The following is a 21,432-nucleotide window of genomic DNA, read 5'->3' on the forward strand; positions in this document are numbered from 1 at the left end:
GTTTCTATCTCCTCATATCATCAAAGTACAATATGACTAACGTTGTCTTGAAACACTTTGTAACTTCAGCTTACACCTGTTTCAAGAAGCAGCAGATTGCCTGTGCTTTTTACTCTGCTCTGTTTCAATGGCTTCATTAGAAGATGGCAACAACTGAAAACAGATCTTTAATTCAGTGATGTATGTTGCATATGGAAACATCTGACTTTATAGCACATAATTGAAACAATCACAAGGTCAGGCTAACTTACTTCCAGCAATCTCTGGTTCTTGATATAAAACTCAAACATAAGAATGATGCTGTCTTCAAAAATTCAGATTCAGGGGGCAGAGAAGGCTCTAAGTTGGAGAGTGTGTTAGAAAATGGGCCACTGACTTTAAACACCTCTATGTGACCTTAACTGTTTCAAGCAAATTACATTTCAGGTGATGGGACATGTAAAAGCTGAATTCAGTAACATGGCTTTTTTCTTAGTAAAACAGCTTAATAACCTGAAGATTATCCACATGGACTGTTTAAGAACTATATTAAAGACAGTTCAAGAAATGACCAATTTTTTCTTCTACAAAACAGACATTAGATTTGATTTTTGATGAAGCAGATAGAAAATGTACTGGTTTCATTTGAAAAAGCCTCAAATAAATCAGAATAATTTCCATCCCCTAACAGCACACCGCTTCCAACTGGAACACAGCTGATTTTCAATAGAAAGGCACACATGCTAATTCAACCAGAAGCACACAAGACAGAGTATCCTTCAATATGCAGTTAGGAGACAACACGAGCTTGGCAACTTGCTGCTCTTCTTAAAATCTTATTTTTCTTACTGTTACAACCTGAACACAGCTGTCCTTGGAAAGAGTCTTAAATTTATCCACGAGCTTGTCGTGACACACACATTGGAGAAATGTAAGGGGAGTAAGGAGGTTTGCACAACTAGCAAGATACTGTATCAACTTACTCCAGCTGTGATTCCTTCTAGCTGTAAGACTTTTGCTCTCTTTTTTGTTTTAAACCAAAATTTAACTGATAGAGTTAAGCAAAAATTAATTTATTGCCTGTAAATTTTCACAGTGAATTGCATTTCTCAAGATGAGTAGACAGTTGCATGAGAAAAAACAAAGTTGGGGGTGGGGGGTAAAAAAGCAGTAATTTTGGTCCTAGAAACAAAACCCCAAAGTTAGCGCTAGCTAGCTGCCTTGCGATCTGCATGTGCCTCCTTCAGGACTTCACATGCAATCTTTGGGCCTAACTTGTGCTTCTGTCACCATTCTTCCCTTGCAGCACCTAGATGCATCTGCAGAAGAACACAGGGTCTTCCCACTGCAGCTAATTCCAGACATGAACGTAACAACAATTTTTAGATCAAATGCTGCAATCAACTTGCAGGATGTTGAAGTCATGGTGGTGGAAGACACCACATCAAGAGTTATGAATACAAACTCTGCCTCCAAAGCTTGGTAGAGAAAATGGTCACTGGGGATGACCAATTCTCTCCGTGTCCTGTGACACAAAGAATTTAACCTCATGATCTTCATTTCCGCCGGAAAAAGACTCAAGTAACAGATACATGAACCTTCTTGCCTCTCCAGCCCCTTATTACAGGTCCTTTTTTGCTTGCACTGTGAAATTCAAACATGTTAATCAACAGCATGCAGTATAGCATGTGGTAAAAGTCTGAGCTAGTAAAAATAGTTGGTTGATAAAATGTGAAGCAGGACAGTCTCTGTCTATTATGAGTCACGTTCAACAATTGTTCTAATGAAAGCCAGAGAGAAAAACTTGGTGGCTTTGGTTTTTATTTCTTCCCCTCTAGGATCTTAAAGTTCACAGAAAATAAAACATCACTGTTCAGTTGACCGCAGTATTTCACAAAGCTAAAACATTTGTTCTATAGTTTTAACACTTAAACAGTTTAGAATTTTATGTGCAGATGACTATTCGTGCAATGCCTCCATCTTACACATCTTACAGTTCTGGTCAATAGAACACTGCCTTCTTTCATAAGTGCTTATTTAACAAGCTTTACCTGTATATAGTTCTTTCCAGGATAATAAAAATACAAAAAGCTGGTTCAGTAAGTGGGATGTCAGAGCACTCTGGACTTCTTTTAATGTCTAAAATACTTAGTGTGATTTTCATTTATCCCCAATATTTTGCAAGCTTTTCATTTATCCCCAGCCTTTCACAAGAGCTTTTCATTTATCCCCAATCTTTCACAAAGGCTTTTTTTTTTTTTCTTTTTTTCTTTTTTTTTTTTTTTTTTTAAGTATCACACACTGCTGTCTTGGACTGAATCTGTTAAAGTTGCTAATAGGAAAGCTAGCCACAAAAATCGAAAATGAGATTGTACTGCAAATACTTGTAACATTTTCTCTGCCATCACAGTAAGGAAGTAACCCCTAATAGGGTGCAGTATTTGGCTGCAGCTATTTGAGCAATCAGAAGGAAGTAGTTATTTTCTTTAACTCTGCTGGGAAGCCTGAAAGTGGCTCAACTTGTTTTTTTAGTTCTTTTTAATTCACAGGAAGAAGCAATACATTTTTAAAATGTTTATTCAGCTTCAGATATCTCTCCCAAAGACACCTGTGGTATATTCAATATACATCTTCCCTCATTCCTTCAAACACACTTAAGCTTTGAGGTAATTTAGGACAAAATACAAGAACACTTTTAAAAAATAAAAGCAAGATATCAGTAAAAAAAAAAATTAAGGCAGGATAAATAGAAAAATATTCTGTCTTCCTTTCACTGCAAATAGTTTCAGCAAAATGCACTTCAAAAAGCAAAATAATCAAGTCACTAAGTCCAAAATTAAGTGTACTTCTCCAGCAAACCTGACTTAAGCAAGCATTTCACCTGAGTTTACATTTCAGGGATTGGGCCCATAGCAATAAGGAAGATAAAGCATTCGGGGCAGATTGTCCCATGTCATTTTACCCCTTACTTAAAGGGGTACAGGAAGGAATGAAGGGGGAAAAAATTACAAAAAAAAAAAGAAAAAAACCCAAACCTTGTCTTGCTGGCTCCATGTGGGCAAAAGATGGTCACTCTCTACAGCAGCATCTCCATTCATGCCTCTCAGCCAGTACTGACCCTGCCAGTATTATCTTATCTGCACAAAGGAACCTATAATGGTGTCCTGCTGTCCCAGAAGGACCTTTCAGTTGGAGGAGCATATTACAGAGATGCAAAGCACTTGCTGCAAAGGCCTGAGATGAAATCTGTGAGTTTAGAAGATGGTCCTCTGCCCATTCAACGATAAGGGTATGCCACACTTCCTCTGTGAGATAATTCCAAAGGAACTCTGATTTAAAATGTGGCATCTTCTGGCACACGATTATTCCCTGGAAAGCATGATTTCATCCTCTCGTTTACACGCTATATTGGAAGACTGCAATACTCTAAGTAAGATGCTTTTACACTTGTAAGGATATTTTTGGGGAATGACAAGGCAACACAAGTTACAGTGTTTCAGGCTGAACGAAAAAAAGCTAATCGGAGTCTTCATCGTCGAGGTATTCCTCTGCATTACTTAATGTTCGGACTGAACCTGTAAAGAAACAAAGCTCACTCTTAATTCAGGATAAAATCAGGAAAAGCTGCACATTTGCAATGCTTGCAAATCAGCATCTGAGAAACTTGATTCCTCTATCATTTACTGAGAAATGTTAGGGCTACACAAATGGTGCTGTAGGTCTAAGGTAGGGCTAAACCAGTAATCACAACTCCTACATATGAGATTTAGCCTCTGTGTGATCTTCAAGAGCCATCTTCTGGCTCCTTGGAACCTGTACACAACAGCTAGAACTCTTTAATTTTATTCTCTGTATGTATTACATTTAAATCGCAAAGGAAAGGATGGGTGAGTTGGTGGAAAAGCCTCTATGATTTTACTCTTGGAGACTATCTGGCTGTCATTCTCTGCTTAAAATCAAAACACATTCCATCTATTCTTTCCCCTCCCTCTTTTCTCACCCACGTTTTTTCCTGAATTAATATTTCTTAGATCTACTTGTGAGCTTTTGCTTTTGAAGGACAGTAAGCAGAAAACAGGAGTATTAAAGTAAAGTATATCCACCAGATATGCCGCAGTGCCTGGAGAACTACATCTACTTTTGGCACTGTACAAAGATAAATAGCATGGGTTTTTCTTGATAGATGACTATGTGCCCACAGACTTTCAAATATATGGGAACAGGAACATGGCTTACATATAATGTGTATCATATCGTACTACCGAGAGCCGGGAACCACAAGTACCTCATCAGTCATAGCTTGTAATAACATATTAAAATAAACTATTAAAAATATCAGATGCCGACATAATAGGACCGATACAATTCACAGAACTGATAACCATGATATCTTAGATTTCTCCAAGAAGAAAAATGAGTACATTTAGAACTGACCTGCTCAACTGCTTTGATAAAGGAAATAAAAAGGGGAAAAAAATATTTTTTTTCTCTTTGAAGTAGGAGAAGCAGCAAAGAAAGAAAGGAAAGAAAAGAAATTGTATAGCCTTGTGCTCAAGGGGCTGTACTTAAGAAAGGACAAATCCTATTTCTTCTGTATAACAACTCTTTCCTTGTTCAGGAGCACAAACAACAGAATCTCTTTGCATTTTTCTGACAGGATTTTAATAACTTTCATTTCTTAGAATAATCTTCAGCAATCATGACATTTTAATTTCTTTATTTCTCTATTAAAGAGTCACTCAGAGTGACACAAGAATAAGAAATTAAAAGAAAATTAGCAGTAAGGAAATAAAAGAGGAGCATCTGTTGGTGATTGTTTGGCTTAGTTTGGAGGAACAGGCAGGCATAAGGGGGAGCATACCACATCATTACTCTTATGTCATGTTCCCTGTGGCACATTGCTTTTAAAGTGGTTTACATCCTTGCTTTCTTTCTGTCTCTCCACTCTGAAGGGTCTGTCTTCCATTTCCTTCCCTTCCCTTATTGTTTCCACATCTTCTGAACTCCTTTGCCTCTTGCTGACACAAGATGGCATTTTGTGTGGAGTCAGCAACACCAAATGTGATAAACCACAGGTCTCTGTCATAGCTCTGCTGAATTAACCCTCCCAAGTGAACCCTTCCAAACCCAACTCTTAGCCCGCGTAGCTCCTGACTGTTTTTTATGGCTATCAACATACAGATATTTGGGTCAAAATAGTGTCCTCTAAAAAAGAAAAAAGTGTCAGAATAAAAAAATCAGAAATACCTGCACTCTGTTTCTTCTTAAGCAGGGAAGCACAAGCTGCATTGGTTGCCATGTCTAAGGCCAGTTTCTTCTCATTGTTCTTCAGGTCTGTTCTTGCCCCTTAACAATATAAAATTTTCATCATGAATCACTGTCCCAGCTATGTCTTGAGCAACGGTACTACAATACAAGTTTGAGTAGCACAGGCAGAACAGTAATGGACTAGGGAATCTCAACTGTGGACTGCTCTGGAGCAGACTAAAAGCTATGGATGCTCTTCCACAAGCTACAATTGGCTAGGGAACTCACTGGCTGCTCTCCCCTTCCAGGAAGCAGATGTCACTGCTGTTCTGGAGTTAAGTGCCTAATTTTGTCTGCAAAGCAGGATCAAATTTATCTTGAGCAGATGCAATGTCTGCTTTCCAAACAGCTGCCAGAATTTTCTGCAAGACTTACAAAATCAGGCAGGTAAGCTGGCTAAAGACTGTACCTGCATTATAGGAAAACACTTAAAAAATACAGATTATTTAATAAACATTCAGGAATCTAGTCTGCCACACAGATTGTTGAAACCTTGGTGAAGATCTTTACCCTTTGCCAGCAGCATCTCTACAATATCTGCATAACCTTTCCATGCAGCAGCATGCAAAGCTGTGTCTCCCAATTTGTTCTGTGGAGTCAGAGGGAAAAGCAACAGGATTAAAATATAGCAAAAAAACTTCCAGCTTGTACCAAGGACAAATAACATCATACCTCTACTGTAAGGGTCTGTTGGTTTAACCTACCTGTTGGTTTAACTCTAAGTTTGCCTGGGTAAAGAGAACATCCACTATATCTGCAGAAAACAGGGCAGGGGAGGAATAAACAGAATAAATTAATGGAAACAAGAATGGCTTTTTTGCCTTCATAATATACATTTTGGCTAAGATTTAATGATAGAGCAATCCAATCAGCTAATGAAAATCTGTAACAGTCAGACTGCACTGAGCAAACAATCATTGGTCACAAACAAATGCTACTGCATAAAATACCCAAAATACTACTACACTTCTTTTTAGTCTATCCTTCTTCCCGCTCTGCTTCTAACAGGCTAATTAGAATGCCTGCTTCAACAGCAACAACAAAACATGCAGCATTTGATGGCGCCGAACCCCTCTTCTAGCTTTAACTTTGCTTTTAATCAAACTAGAAGGACATTTTAGAAATCCTGGCTTTATCAGTCTAACAAGCAAATCAAGAAAACCAGAGAACAGTCATTTCAAATTAATTCTCTGATACCTTTGTGGCCTCCATGGCATGCCCAGTACAGAGCAGTGTTTCCAGCTTTGTCTAAGCCATTGACCCCAACTCGATTATCCAAACACTCCCTCAACCAGCTTAGGTTGCCTGAAAGACAAATTCAGGTTTTATTATTTCTTTCTTTGAAGTTAACATAACTAAAAAGTATCAGTCCTCCTATGAACTTATGAGGACAAAAAGTGATTAGCAGCAACACTTAACAAATCATAAAACAATCAGTCCAAGTTATATCAAACGTCTTTCCTTCAACTCCCAGCAGACCTTTGAATCCCCATGTAGTTAAATGCACAGTGTATTTCTGTGTATACAATCGCAGAGCAGCAATTCAACCAGGCTGTAAACCAGCTCAGCTTCTGAAATCTGCAAAACTTACCAGGTAACTTGTTCAAGATATCAGACAACCGAAACATACAAGACTTCTTCATTCCAAGTATGTCATTATTATTTTGGCAGAAAACAAACAAATCATCTAAAGGATTACACAGCTAAAACCCAAATCACACTTACCGCGTTTGGCAGCTTCATGCAGTGGGTTATCAATAGACTCAGCCTGCTCTGCCACTGAAATGAAACAGAGTAAATTCTAACTACTTCTGACACTGAACAGATATTTGACACCTATGTTGAAATAAAACTGTGATTTATTCCAGAATAACCAGTAATGCATATCTGATTCTAACATGAAAGGGGATTTGTGAGTGATGGACTAGTTTCATGCACTTCAACTTCTTGTGTATGGGAAAGCAATTCAGAGAAAAGCTTGTGAAAATTTTCAAAGAACAGCATCAAACTGATCAGTGACTACAAGCCACTGGGAATCTGAAAATATTTCATCTTAGATGCTATTTCTTTTTCTACACTTCGAAGATGACTGAGCAGTGGCATGTAGCTAGGCTTTCAACCAACAGCTTGCCATCTGTAGTTATGAGTGAATTATTTCCAAGGGGTCTGTGAAGGGTAAGTTTAAAAAAAAAAAATAAAAATCACTGTCAGTAGCCTTCCTATCTGTTTTACAGAAGTGGTCGGGGTTTTTTTTTTCATTTTCCCTGGAAAACCTGCAGGAGGTCTGCAAATCAAAACTGTTTAAACAAGGAATGTAGTGATCAGCAGACTGAAGTTCAGGCTTCTGTAGACCTTTTCCTCATCCCACAAGCTTTAGGTTTTACTGAAGAGGAGCAGCAAACAGCTCCTGATCACTGTGCTGTTGCAACAGCAAAAAGCTGAACAGCACTGTGAAGCAGTTGCAAGTGGAAATGTGATCTAGCAGCTCTTTTTTAAAAACTTTTTTTTTAGGTGGAAAACCCTGTGACTCCTAAGGGTACAGGCAAATAGGACAGTGTACAATCTGAGATGAGTAGGCTCTCTAAGCCCCTGCGCTATGGCTTGTTCCAGGAGGCAAGGAGAATGTGGAAGGGTGTCTTCAAATCAAACTGTTACTGCAATCAGATGCAATGCAGGTAAATGTAATGTATATCAGCTACCAGAAATGAAAGTCTCAAGACTGTTGTGGCCTACCTGGATCTTTTCTTACTTTGGTGTGTATTCCTCCCATAATGCTTGTAACTGAAAAATTTCACATGCTTATCTCTCTAGCTGTGAGTAAAATAAAATGCAAATGCTAGATTCTGAAAAATTTGTGCAAACAGTGAACAAAATTTTAAAATGCAAGAGAAGCCAGGCCCAGAGCAGCCAGCCATTACACAAGCAGAACATGCTAGTCACATTGAGTAGTGCTTGTGCACAGCACAAAGCATTAATACTAACAACGTCTCAAAAGCCTAAAATTAACTTTTTCTTTAACTCTTGTCAGAAGTTCAGTAGTATTTTTAATGCACATAACACTGATTCTCCTTCCAGCCCAGCAGATGGAGTACAAGACCCCACCAGAGACAGCAGTTTCAGGTCTGTCTCCACCTTTTCCAAAGAGGTTGTAGAAGAGCACATGAGATCACAGTGTTTTAATGGTTAAGACTGAACCTAGGCAGTCCTAATAGTGGTAACCAGCAAAAGCAGGCCTTTGGGGATTTTGTAGTTTGTCTACAATCAGAAGACATGTTCCTGGTACTCTCCATTCTTAGGGTCCGCGTAGGCTTCTGTCTTGCTTACACAAAGGCAATGTGAAAATGTGAAGGCAGAGACACCACCCCTCCAAACCCTACACCTGGCCTAAAACAGAAGTTAAACTGTTGCTCAGATAACTTTTCAGTAAACCACTCTGGAAGCAACTTTTCCAAATTATCTCAATGGAAACACAACTTAATTAGGTGTTGGGTTTATTTTAAATATAACATACTCCAATGTTAAAAAGAAATGTGAGTGTAGGTAAGCACACGTAAAATATTCCCTGGATGTAACAGTGACTACCTCTGGCAGATGGCAAGAGCAGAATCAGCCTGGAACTTACAAAATGAAGTGAAATTTGGTGCCATGGTCTCCATAACTGCACCACAGGCTTCTATTCAATTATTTCTACTAACTACAAGTCAGGGCAGGGAACATGGCATTGCTACCATAATGTCTCCTATTGAAGAAGGGACATTAAGCAACCACAGTTACTAACATACTAGCACTTTTGATGCAATCTGCCATGTGGCACTGCAACTCTGCCAACATTTCCTGGGAGGACTTGAAAGACATTATGCTGTGTCATCTGTACTCACGGCTTTTCAAAGTGACTATCTGAATCTGAAAAAGCAATGGCTATTCAGCCCAAACAGATATGGGTGCAGTCCCCAAGAAAACAATGCTTTCTGTGGCTGAATATATCCATTACAAAGCAACAAATAACAAACAAAACAGCCCTATTTCTTAAGTGGGAGGGAAAAAAATAATCAAAGGAGGTCTACAGAACTGTTACAATCCTTTTAGCTTCCTCTCCATATGCAGGTTTACTTAACAATTCCAGTAGTGATTATCTATCTCTGTAAGATCCCATGCTGTGTCAGACTTCCTGATCTCAAAGCTACTAACGGCTCTGATTGTCTATCCTTAGGTGTACTTAAAGAAGGCATTACACAGACTGAAGGAATATAGCCAAGATACTTCTAATGAGAAGACCTTAAGAACTGCAGTATGTTCATTAAGAGTATCAAGAATACAAGCATACCAGTTTTGTGTGCCACCTGTAAAACCATCCTTTAGATCCCAGTGTTCTTCCCCTCAAAACTGAGAACACTTATTGCTGTTAACTGCACAACCAGGAACATGAAAACTTGGCAAACTCAAGCTGTCTCTACGTTATAAAAACATAAGACAGCCTGTCCACACTGATGTCCACTAGTGACTGCTATTGCAGATGCCTTCTGAAAAAAATGTGGTAAGAGGACTGCTAAATGCCAATAGTGTGATCAGTTTCTGAAACTAAACTTATCAGTTATTTTTATTTGGCGATTTCCTTTGATTGTGAATGACCTTACCAAATGAAAATATTCTACACATTACCATAGTTGCTTGGAATTAGTCCAGTTCTCCCTTTGCAAGTTCCTTTCCACCAATTCGTATCACTCTGTACAGAAAAGGGAAAATATTTTAGAAGGGATATGCTGCATCTCAGAAGTATTCAGTCTGTATAGGATGTCTTAGACTCACCATGTCTGAGATGTAAATTATATCTCCTTCTTCGAAGTACAGTTCATCTGGCTTTAAAAAAAAAAAAATTAAAAAGAAGAAGTAAAAAATCTGAATACATGTACTTAGATATAACAAATACCTGGATAAAGCAGAGTCCGTTCAGCTCTTCCTTCAAAAGAACAATAACACAAATTCTCTAGCAACTACACAACAGCATGACAGTCTTTCATACCGTAGTTTTACTTGCCTACAGCTAACTTTACGGACCTGTGACCTTCCTGACAACTAAAGGAAAAGACTGGGGCCTTTCCAACAGACCACTGTGCAACAAAAGCAGTCAAGTGTATCCTGTGTACCCTTTTGGCTGGTCCCAGTTCATGAAATCTTAGTTCTTAATTTGTTGCCTTTGGAATATAAGAAAAAAAATCACATAAATCGCTGATCTTAGATTGCACGTAGCCCATAGCAGAGAAGAAAACATACTGCTTTTAAGAAGAGCTGGACTTATGAAAGGAGAAGGATAATTAATCAGGCAGTTTTAGTCACATTAAGAACCAAGATCTATCAATAGGCTTTTTCATTGAAAACATAGTACAGTAAGTCTAACAGGCCAACCCTAGCTAGAACTGAAGAAATATTATAGACAAGATTAAAATGAAGCTTCTCAAAACGCTAAAATCTAGATGTACTTACCGTTCTGGGCTCAAATGTATACAGGGCCCGGAACACTTTAACCTGCCCTAAAAAAGAAAATACCAGTATTAATATCATGCCTTCTAAACACAGCATACCCGTAACAGTCTTCAAATTTAAATAAATTCATTTCCTTAACGCTTAAATCTACTTGCTGAATGAATTTGTTCTGTGCCTGGCAATGAAAATCAGGATGAGAAGACTCAACCCAGCAGCACAGATTCTGAAGGAAATGGGCCAACTCAACAGCTACATGTCAGCTGCCTCCTGTGCACACCTAACAGTCTTCATAGCTCACCATGCAAGTCAACTGAAGCGTTGCCATCAATTTCTGAGGCAAAGCGTGGTTTCAGTAATATGTACTTCCCCACACTCAGACATGCTGTATATATTTTTATTAATATCAGATTTGTTAAATGATACAGAAATAAGGAAAGAATAAAGACAAAACAATGGCCAATGTTTACAACATGTTCTCATACTTGCAGTTGTTCTAATTAGGAAAATAATGCAATGCCACAGAAATCATTGCATCAAGAAAAATGACAAGTGGTCACCAAGTCCTATTTATGGAATGTACAACTAACATGTTCAGATGTTTAAAATAAGCTATAGCCTTTACAATTCCACTAAGTGGGCAATGTTGCTTTTAATAAGGCAGTTTTAAAGAGAGTGTCAGCAGCATCCAAGCCAAGAAAAGCTAACTTTAATACAGACAGGTACAAATTTAATTGCATACACTGCAAAAGAAGCATCCCTATAAACATTTTTTTGTAATTCAAAAAAGGTACATTTCAAGAACACCAAGCAGAAAGTATAAGATGAGTACAGGAAAAAAAACCCATGTATCTTACATGACTTTATTAGCTGAACTGCTTAAGTGCACTGAACTCAATGGAGTAATACATTATGCAGACTGGTCTGTATTGTTTACTTTTAAATACCTTAACTACGTAGCTGTATTTCAGGTTCTTACACTATACATGTTTAAAGTGTAACTTGTGATTGAAGCAGTATTCGGTCCATGAGGACAATGCATTACTTAGACAACAATTAGCCCAGGCTATTTTGTACCCTCAGAGAAAATGATGAACCTACTGCCAAAGGTTAGTACTGTAAAATAAAATGTTTTTACATAAAATCTTGTGTAGTATATTATATGGAGAGAACTGAATAATGAGAAAGTAGGTTTCCTTATGTCTCAAGAATAAGCCTTTGTGTTTCTGTAAAGAACCATGGCTAGAATTTTTTTTGCCTGTTTTTTGCTAGTAGTCTTCGCTACCTCACTATCTAAAAGCCTACACACAATAGTGATGACTTTAGAAAGTTAACTTAAGGGCTTTAGAAATGTCAGTCTAAACGTATATATGATGACAGGCTTAAGAAAGAAGGATGGTACTCAATTCTATAAGCTGCCACTTTGCAGCATACTCCACAGTCCTGGGGTGGCTCTTTAATACATTTTCAAATACCTCTGGATATTCCCTAGCAAGGGCCATGCCACAGCACGTGTTAAGCCCTTAAGTTAACTTTCTAGAGTCATCACTATTGTGTGTAGGCCTTTAGATAGTGGGGTAGCAAAGACTACTAGCAAAAAACAGGCAAAAAATATGAAGTGGTATTTACCAAGGCATAGTAACAACTAAGCAAAACATTTCCGTAGACCTCTGCCTCAGGCTTTTTGGGGCTCAGTATCTCTAAAAGTATAACCACAAAATTAACCCATATAAACTTTCTAGATTGCCAAATGCATGTAGACACTGTATATATGATTTTTCTTCCAATCTGTAACTGTATCCCATGCCTCTCCCAGATCTTATTTTTGAATAACACCATAGAATTTCAGTTTGGTTTACTGGTTCTCTCACACAGCAGCTGTTTCCCAGACATAAAAGGTCCAACACTTGTCAACCGTTTGCCTCAGAAACTAAACAGCTGCACTGTGGCAACAGCTAAAAAGGATGAACCCTCTGTTCAGTTTGTTACCCATATAGAAATGATGAACAAGGACATTAGTCATGTGTTCTAGATCTAAAAACTTCACAATGATATCTCTGAACAGCAACTGAGGAGAAGCCAAACAAAAAAACCCAAAAAAACAACAAAAAAAGACAAATAAAAGAAAAAAGAACAAGACATGACAAAACAGAATGGGTGACACTGAATACTGTTCCTTCCTAGCTTTCTTACACAGATGACAGAAAAATGCAAGATAGAACTGCACACTGATGACTCTGGCGGCTTAAACCATCACCCACCAATTTTCGAGGTTTTATGTAAGTAAAAGGAGGAAATGGACAAAAAAGGGAAGAACCAGAAATATTAAAAGGGGAAATGAAAAGATGGCAGAAGACAGGGAAGAGCGAGACACATAGATTTCTGTGTGTCATACGTGTTTCCTGTAACAATGTACTGCATCTGTATCAACATGTTTTCTAAAGCTATCACACTTTAAGGGAGGACAAGAAGCATGGAAACACTGATGCTGATAAAAATATCGCTGACATGTTGTTTCAACAAAAGGCAATTCATAGTAGATGCTTGGGGTTTTTTGTTCAGTTTTTTTTATTATTTATTCTATGTAAGCAGTGACTTCCCCAAATGTCAAGCTGTGGTGTTACACGCAGCACAACATATTCTAAAACATTTTCCTGATGAAACACAAGGTACAGATTTGAATCTATAGAACCACAGGCCTGGCAGATGTTAGCTTTACAGTACCTTATACGGGAGTTCAACACTACACATTACTGGCACCAATCAAATATTTGTCGGTAAATGGACATGAAACCTGGTCACGTTCCTACACTTAAGACCTAAGAACAACAGGACTTTACCACTTGCAGTGGTAATTATTTGTGCCAAATTTTAATTAAAAAAAAAAAATCAGTCTAGAAGATTTAAAATCACAAAATGTGAGGATGGAAAGGGCACACTAAACTTAATTCCTGTTCAGCAAATACAGACAAACTGTATTTTACTAGATACATGTGATTACTTGAAGTACTTTTATCTAGCAAAGCCCATCCCTAGGCACACAGACAGACTTAATTGGCAGGCATCCTTTGGAATAAACAAAAAGTTAGAAAGTGCCTGTGGACCTCCTGTGCTCCCCCCTACAACCATCTCTCCACTATGAACCACGCTGCAGGTTTCATGTGGCATGGAGAACTAATCCATTAGCACTGATGCGAATATATCAAAGTTGACTGACTCCACCTCTCCACCACGTACCTCCAGAGAACAAAATAAAGAGAATACAAAAGACACATGTACCTTTTTAAGATTTCAAGGCACCAGGTAAATATACACAGCTCTGTTCTCAGCATAACTTTACAAAGGCAGTACCCTTTATAAAAACAAAGGAAATGGAGGTACAGTGCAGTGTTGTGTCCCACAGTAAACCTTTTTCTAAGTGCAGGGAGAAATTTAAATGGTTCTTTTCAATCCCATACTTTTGCCACAGGGCCGTCCTTTCCCTTCTCATAGAATTTGCATTAAACATCTGCAAAACAACTACCTGACAAATAAAAAACATAACTTATTACACATACCAAACATAAAAATATTCTCAGCATACAACCCCCCCCAAAGCCATAATTTGCCAAACCCTCCCCCAGCAACACAACAGGGTAAAGGAGTCAAACTAATAATTTTCTCTACTCAGCAACATAAAACAAATAGCTTTATCAGGTTGGACTGACCTCATGCCCTCAATTCCACACTATTTTTGATGTCTTCTCCTATAAACTTCTGCTTTTATGAGGAAAGGAAACAGGCTACTCAGATTTCTAATATGGACCTTCTGCCAGCTAAGTGCACAGAAGTGAAGAAACTGAAGCAAACAGTAACAACACTTAAAAACGCAGCTTCTGATATGTACTGAACTGAAACAAGATCACTACTCTGCTTTTTAATACAAATGAAAAAGACCTTTTCTCGAAAGACTAGAAGCTTTTTGTTTCCTCCTAGCATTTGAGGTTTATTTTTAATTAATTGCAATCATTAACAGAAGACTGTTTCCAAAGAAGTGCTGTTTTCGAAACAAGGAGATACTGTTTCTCTCAGTGACGCTTTCCCCGCACTTCCTTTCTGTTTTTATCCCAGCTTCTCTCTATACTGCCACAGACACTAGCAATAAAATCCCCCTTTTGCTCAACTTCCCACCAAAGCATTCTCCGCTTTCCTTTTCTTTGCATTCATCTGTAACAGAAAGAAGAAAAAAAAAACCCAAAACACCCAACCAAAATAAAAAAAAGGAAAAAAGAAAAAATAAGGGGGGGAAAAAAAAATATGAAAAAAGAAGGGAGAAAAAAAAAAAAAAAGGCCCATCCTTGCAAGGCATTACTTATTTAGGTATTTGAGTTAGGCTGAACTTCCAGCACCAAAGGGCAGGGAAAGCATCTTCATTAGCTGTCAATTTGTATTACTTCCTCATCCAAAAAAAAAAAAAAAAAAAAAAGTACTTGGTGCAAAAGGCATTTATTTTAGTTAAGAAAATAATCATGGTAGTAAGCCAGCACTGACAGCTACCGAGGCTTGTCCCCCAGTGGACTGATATGAGTCTTTTGTTAGCATTTCACACCCTGCTTCACCTGACATACACAATCACATCTCATTGATACAAACAAGGTTCTATAAATTAGATATTGATCCTGATGCAGCATCTTTTCATTAGCTGTATTTAGAGTGTGCAGCTCTGGACTACCATAAAAATCAGAGTAATTATCTTACTTTAGATAGACAGACTCACTGGGTGTCACAAAGCACTATCAGCGCCTGTCATATGAGAAAGGGATAATCTCTGCACTCTAGAAAACCAGAACTGGCCATGGTCATCTACACATAAATTTAAAAACTTAAGTCTAGCAGCTCCTGTAAGGGTTCAAGCTAATCCTGAACTGTCAGCAGTCATCCTCCTCATTGCTCACACAAGGCTTCACAGGAGTTGAGAATAAGGTACTCTCTCTAGCACCAACCTGACTGAAAACTGAATCCCCACCTGTAACAAATGGATGAAAAAGAGAAGATAATAATGAGATTTGGGATACAGGGAAGAAAAAGGACAGTTTGCATGTTCCATGGCCTATGCTGGTTTTAAAGTCTCCTCCCAGAACATGTACAACTGGCAATATGAATTCTGGCAGACATTCAGATTAATTTATCTGAAGGAACTGAGAGGCATCCTCTGCCTGACCTCACAGAAAGCATGGCGGCAAACAGAGTTCTTTGTTTTCTTCATGTTGGCTTAAGAACCTGCAAAGTTTGAGGTTTTTTACACTACACAACCTGGCAGTGCACAGCAGCAATTTGAAGTCACAATCTTTTGGTCAAGTAACAATATCACAATAATTTGTGATATGCTTGAAGCTTGCTTTAGTAAGCAGAGATGTTCATGTCACAATCTGCACGTCTCTCAGGAGATGTGCAGTTTTATTAGGAGGTTATTATGACCAGATGGAAACATTTTTTCTGGCTTCTCAGGAAATTGGAAATAAGGTGCTTTACACCCAGACCTTCAAGCAGGAATAAGAGTGGAAATATGTTTTACAGGACTGCAGCTTGCATTCTGGCATTCTGCTGACAGGACCTTGCACAGAGAGAAAAGGGTACAACACAGCACTTAAGCATTGCCACAACTGAGAAAAAACTGGAGTCCTCAATGTTTAGAGAATCATCTTCCACCTCTAAGTAGTGTTTGGTAGAAAGGGGAAGTGAACACAGGGCATACCAATCAGAGGGGAGGAAGTGGGGAGGGTGTATTTAACAAACAAACATATTGAAAAGAATGCAAAGGGTAGACTGGTGCCAGTGTAGATGACAAATGCGGGTAGCCCAGGAACAATCATGGACTGCTCTAGTCAGTATCTGGAGTGGAAGGAACAAATAGCATTTGTTTACAAAAAATCAGAATTAAGAATACTCTCACAGAAGATGTATGTGAACACAGTTTCACAAATGAATTTTCACTGGCACAGTTTGATTCTGATATCTTCTATTTCTTACTAATTTTGTATCTACAGATAGACAAGAATGCCTTCGCTTGTAGGAAGCCTGTTTGTGGTCCCTGCACCCTGCAGTAGAAACAGGGTTTGGAGTCAGAAATGAAAGTTTAAAATTCATGTTGAAATCAGACTTGGAACTGTTTAATTGTTCTCTGATGTCTTTCTCCCCTTAGAGCTGATGACCAACAGCGTAACTCCCCAAGTTCACATGCTCACACCTCCTTAGCTAAGAGAAACCCAAACCACCAACACGCAAGCCAAATTTAAGCCTACTGCTAAGAGCTTAAGCATGTGACTCAACACAGGTCTCCCGCTCCTGTGAATGCTGTCACAGCTCCTACCTCACCTAAGAATTAAGGGGAACTGAACCTGACTGTGATTCAAACTAAATATTTTATGTTCAGAATCCTGTTTTTAACTGTGACAGCTGCTAGTGGCTGCAAAGTCAACAGACCTACTCTAAGGTAGTAAGAACTCCTTATGTTACATATGTTGTGCTCCCCCCTGCCTCCCTTCCTCTCAACTGCAGTAATTTCCAACTGTAATTTCACTGAGGCAAAGACTGGTCTTCCCCTATCAAATGTAAATGTTGCATGGAATCCAGGCCAGGATCAACAAACCTTACTCTGTCTGGAGAATATGAAAGTAAGTAAGGTTTCTTTAAAATTTTGACATAACACTTTCATCTCCCCAAAAGCTGCTGCACACTTACATAAGGCTCTGATCAAAAATGTGTGATCAGATAGAGCATGCTGTTCAAGGATACAACTAGCAGAAGCCAACACAGCTTGTCAAGTTCAAAGGACTTAAACATTCTGTGTCAGATGTTAATCCTATTCACAAAGTTACTTAAAAGGTTTATTAATTCTGTAAATAATAATGCAGTTTGAGACATCAGTTTTGAAAGATGGAGGGGAAACTCTACCTTTGCATAATGCTGACAGAGCAGAAAGTTTCTGCTATTTCCAACTCCCACTCCGCTCCTTTGTATCTTCAACAGCAAGTCTAAATACAAATTACAGCTAGAAAACAATAATAATACAGACCCCCAAGAGAAAAGCAAAGCTAGGCACTTGTTTATAACAAAAAAAAAAAGCCTCAAAACAGTAGAAATTAAAAGCCTTCTAAATCCTCTGAAAACAGTCATGAGCCCTTACTCAAGGGCTAATCACAGACTCCAAAATACTAGCACAAGTGTTGATAAACACATCAGATGGTTTTCTAAAATATATTGATGTCAAAATGATCTCTCCGTAACTGAAATCCTAATGTGGTGTGCACGTCACAGGATTAATAGAAGAGCCTTCTGACAGATAAAACACTCTCATGTACAGAAGAAAACCACACTTAATGCTATAGCTAGTTTTTCTCCCTTCACACCTCCTTTTTTAACCCCCACATTTTTAAAGCGCTGTCTAGCCATCTGACCCTAACATCCAACACCATTGTGATGATCACTAAACACTCACTTTTTTAGAAAGGATGTTCACTAAATGTTTTCATATCCCTGCCACCTGTTATATCTCCTTCCATCTCTATCTTGCCTGCACTTTTTTCTTTCCTTGAACACTAAGGAAAAGTTTACGGGTTATAGCCCAGTTTATAGACTGGATGCCTGGTAACAGTGAGGAAAAATTAACACAGCTTGATCAAATGCACGAAGACATTCCACCAACCACAGTCTAAAAGTCACCAAAAGAGACAGAACTATGCTCCTGTAGCAACAATTTCGCCACACGCAGTTCCTGTATTTATCTGTCCTTAATGAGCGCATTTTGATGTCTACAGTCCCGAGAGATTCAATGACAGCACCGTAGGCATAACTGATACTATACCCAAAACACAGCAGAACATACAACTACAGAAATATTTTAGGGTATGCTGGAAGACAATCTGTTCCTGAAAATGTCCTGGAAAAAATTGAATGCAATTCAAAACCTCCCTAAGATTTTCTCTCTTCAGAAACTGGGGATTCAGCAAAATGAATCTTATTACCATTAATCAGCTCTAGCAGCCACTAGCAAGACAGTCTTATTCTCTTCCTCCTTCAGCCATATATTTCTACTCGTTCCCTTCTGCTGTGTCAAGCACTCATGCACTAAAGCAGCAGAGCAAGTTCATCAGACATAAAACCAACCTAACACAAAAAGTCAGAGCACCAATCCAGCTTTTCATGTCACTAAATGGCAGGACGGGTGTAGGGAACCTGTCCCTTTGATGGCAGTCCACGTTTTATCAGATCAAGCATACCACAAAACTGCACCCCAGCAAAGTAGCGAAAGACACCTAGTATTAGACATAACACATCTGAGTTAGTCTGATAGCTCCTGCAGGTTACATAGGGCCAAAGCCTTCAACTCCTTAAAAATCTTCCTGTTAAATTTAACTTATCTTTTTGCAAATCAGAAAACTGAGTTATCAGCTTCACTGGAAAAATCTGCCCTTCTTACAAACATGGAAGCTGGTAAGACCAACACCACATGCTTTCAGAATCTCATTTCCTCAGTACTGGTTTTCAGTGAGAGTCCACGACAGCAATATTTCTATTACTGTCCTTTTCATTTCAACTAAGCTGTTTTGTAAGAGGCTTAGCAAACTTCAGGGCAGAGGAAATTCTTCCAGGGATGAAACTTTACATTTAGAAAGCTTTAACAGGTTTTGCTTCTATTGGCAAGTTGAGACCAATAGTTTAAGTGGTCTAACTGGGTTGCACTTACTTGCCTTCAAATTAAAAACTTGTTCTATAAGCTGTCTAGTTAAGGTACTCAATTAAGTTATGCATATGCATATTTCTAAAAAAACCCCAGTATTTCAAATACTATTTTAAGCGCAAAAAATACTGCAATTCAGATGTGTTTAGGGATCAGATAATCGTATTCTGGGAAAAACGAACTAGTCCTATCTATTTAATTACATTCACACTTAATTTATAACCTTCAAGTAAGAATTCAACCTTTCATGTTGGGAGATGATACATAAATGTGAAAGAGCAATTTCATTTTCTGTATCAATTCCTTGTTTAAAAAACCAACCAAGCCCTAAACAAATGTATGCTTACCTGAAAGCTGCCATTTCTACTCCAAGGTTTAAAACCTTGCCATTTTCAATGTTTATTCAACGTATTTTTAGAAAAATCTCTGATTTTTACTAGTTTTTTGAAACTAACTTTGCACTGAATTTATCTGAAAAGGGTGCAGGAGCATAAAATTATGCATCAGTAACTAGATGCACTAGAAGGGTTGTCGTGCACACTCACACCAGAACGTCAAGGGATGGAGCACGGCTGCTGGGAGCGCCAAAAGCGGCGGGTGCCGCAGAAGAAGAATGTAGCACGGGACTATGCCCCAAAACCGCTGTTAGGTATCAGCGTATTGCCAGCCCATGAACCACGGGGCAACCCTCGGAGTATTTCAACGCCTGCTTCTTCACAGGTTAACAGGCTTCCTGCGCCCACCGGCCTGTGCGACCTTCCCCTCGGCAGCGGCCACCGGCCGGGCCTGCGCCGGGCCCCCGCGGGGGAAGGCCGGGGCCGGGGGCCCTACGCACGCCGCGACAGCTGAGGTCCCGCCGGCTCTACCCCGCGGCCGCTCTCGAACCTTCTCCCGAGCCCGAGCACGCGCGGGACCCCGCCCAGACACGACGCCTCCGCGCCGAGGGCCACTCCGCCACCCGCCCCAGCGGGGCCGCGGTGCTCGGGCCGCGGAAGGGCACCCGCCGCCGCCGAGCAAGCGGTGCGGTGGTTAATGGCGGCGGGGCGGAGAAAGGAAAGGGTAGGCGGCCCTGCCCCGCTCCCCCCGGCTGGGCTCCCCGCTCTGACAGCCCGGGCCCGACCCCCGAACCGCCCACGTGTCAGCCGGCAGCGGGCTGCCCCGCGCCCCGCACCGACCGCGCGCGGCCGACGAGCGACCTGGGGGTGGCGGGTCGGGCCGCTGGGCCCCTCCCGTACCTGGCTTGGCCGGCTTAGGTGGCGGCTTGGACATGGCTGGGGCCGGCCCGGGCGTGGACGGGGAAGCGGCGGGACGGCGACGGGCTGCCTGCGAGCGGGCCGGCGATGCCGGGCGGGGCGGAGGGCGCAGGCACTCGCCGGGCTCCCAGGGGCGATGCGCGGCCGGCGGCTGCAGGCGGGCGGCCGGGCGGAGGAAGGAAGAGCGGGCGGGTGGGGCCGGTGTTACCGGCAGCGCCCCCTGGTGGCGGCCGCAGGCGCTTCGCCAGCCCCAGGCAGGACCCCGCTAATCCCCGCGCGCGCCGAGGCTCCGCCCCTCCCCCCGCCCCCCCCCGCGGCGGGAGGGGCGAGGGGCAGGCACGGCGCAGTGGAGCGGCGGTCGATGGGGGCACGCGGGCGGGGGGCGGGACGCGTGAAGCGGGTGGGGCTCGCGCCCTAGCGGCGGTTGGCGGCGGCGAGGCCGCAGGAGCGCGGGAGGTGGTGCTGCCGGTGGGTTGCCATGTGCCCCCGCTCCGGGCGTGTGGCAGGAGCGCCGCGCCCGCGGGCCGCCCCGCCGCAGCTCAGTGGTGGGCGCGGCGTGAGCAGCTCCGCGACTAGGCGCGGGAGGCAGGGGCTGAGCCCGTCCGGGAGCCCGCCAGCCGGGGCGGGCTCTGCTGGGTGCCTTCCCGGCGCCTTAAGCTGCTGCTGAAGTGAAGCGTGGGCTGTGGCGTCGCCGAA

The 21,432-nt window shown here is 40.9% G+C and overlaps 1 protein-coding gene across 1 annotated transcript; it reads right to left on the bottom strand.

Moving 5' to 3' along the window:
• Positions 1-1,783: 1,783 nt before the first annotated feature.
• Positions 1,784-21,043, bottom strand: OSTF1 (osteoclast stimulating factor 1). Its single transcript, XM_055699028.1, has 10 exons — positions 20,719-21,043; positions 10,768-10,814; positions 10,093-10,143; positions 9,946-10,009; positions 7,012-7,065; positions 6,484-6,591; positions 5,991-6,040; positions 5,797-5,875; positions 5,227-5,325; positions 1,784-3,554 (listed from the first exon to the last, which is right to left on the bottom strand). The coding sequence occupies exons 1-10, from the start codon at positions 20,750-20,752 to the stop codon at positions 3,496-3,498; spliced, it is 645 nt and encodes a 214-aa protein (XP_055555003.1). The 5' UTR covers positions 20,753-21,043; the 3' UTR covers positions 1,784-3,495.
• Between the last annotated feature and the right edge of the window lie 389 nt (positions 21,044-21,432).

Source organism: Falco cherrug, chromosome Z, assembly GCF_023634085.1.
Source record: "Falco cherrug isolate bFalChe1 chromosome Z, bFalChe1.pri, whole genome shotgun sequence".
In the NCBI taxonomy this organism is placed as follows: domain Eukaryota; kingdom Metazoa; phylum Chordata; class Aves; order Falconiformes; family Falconidae; genus Falco; species Falco cherrug.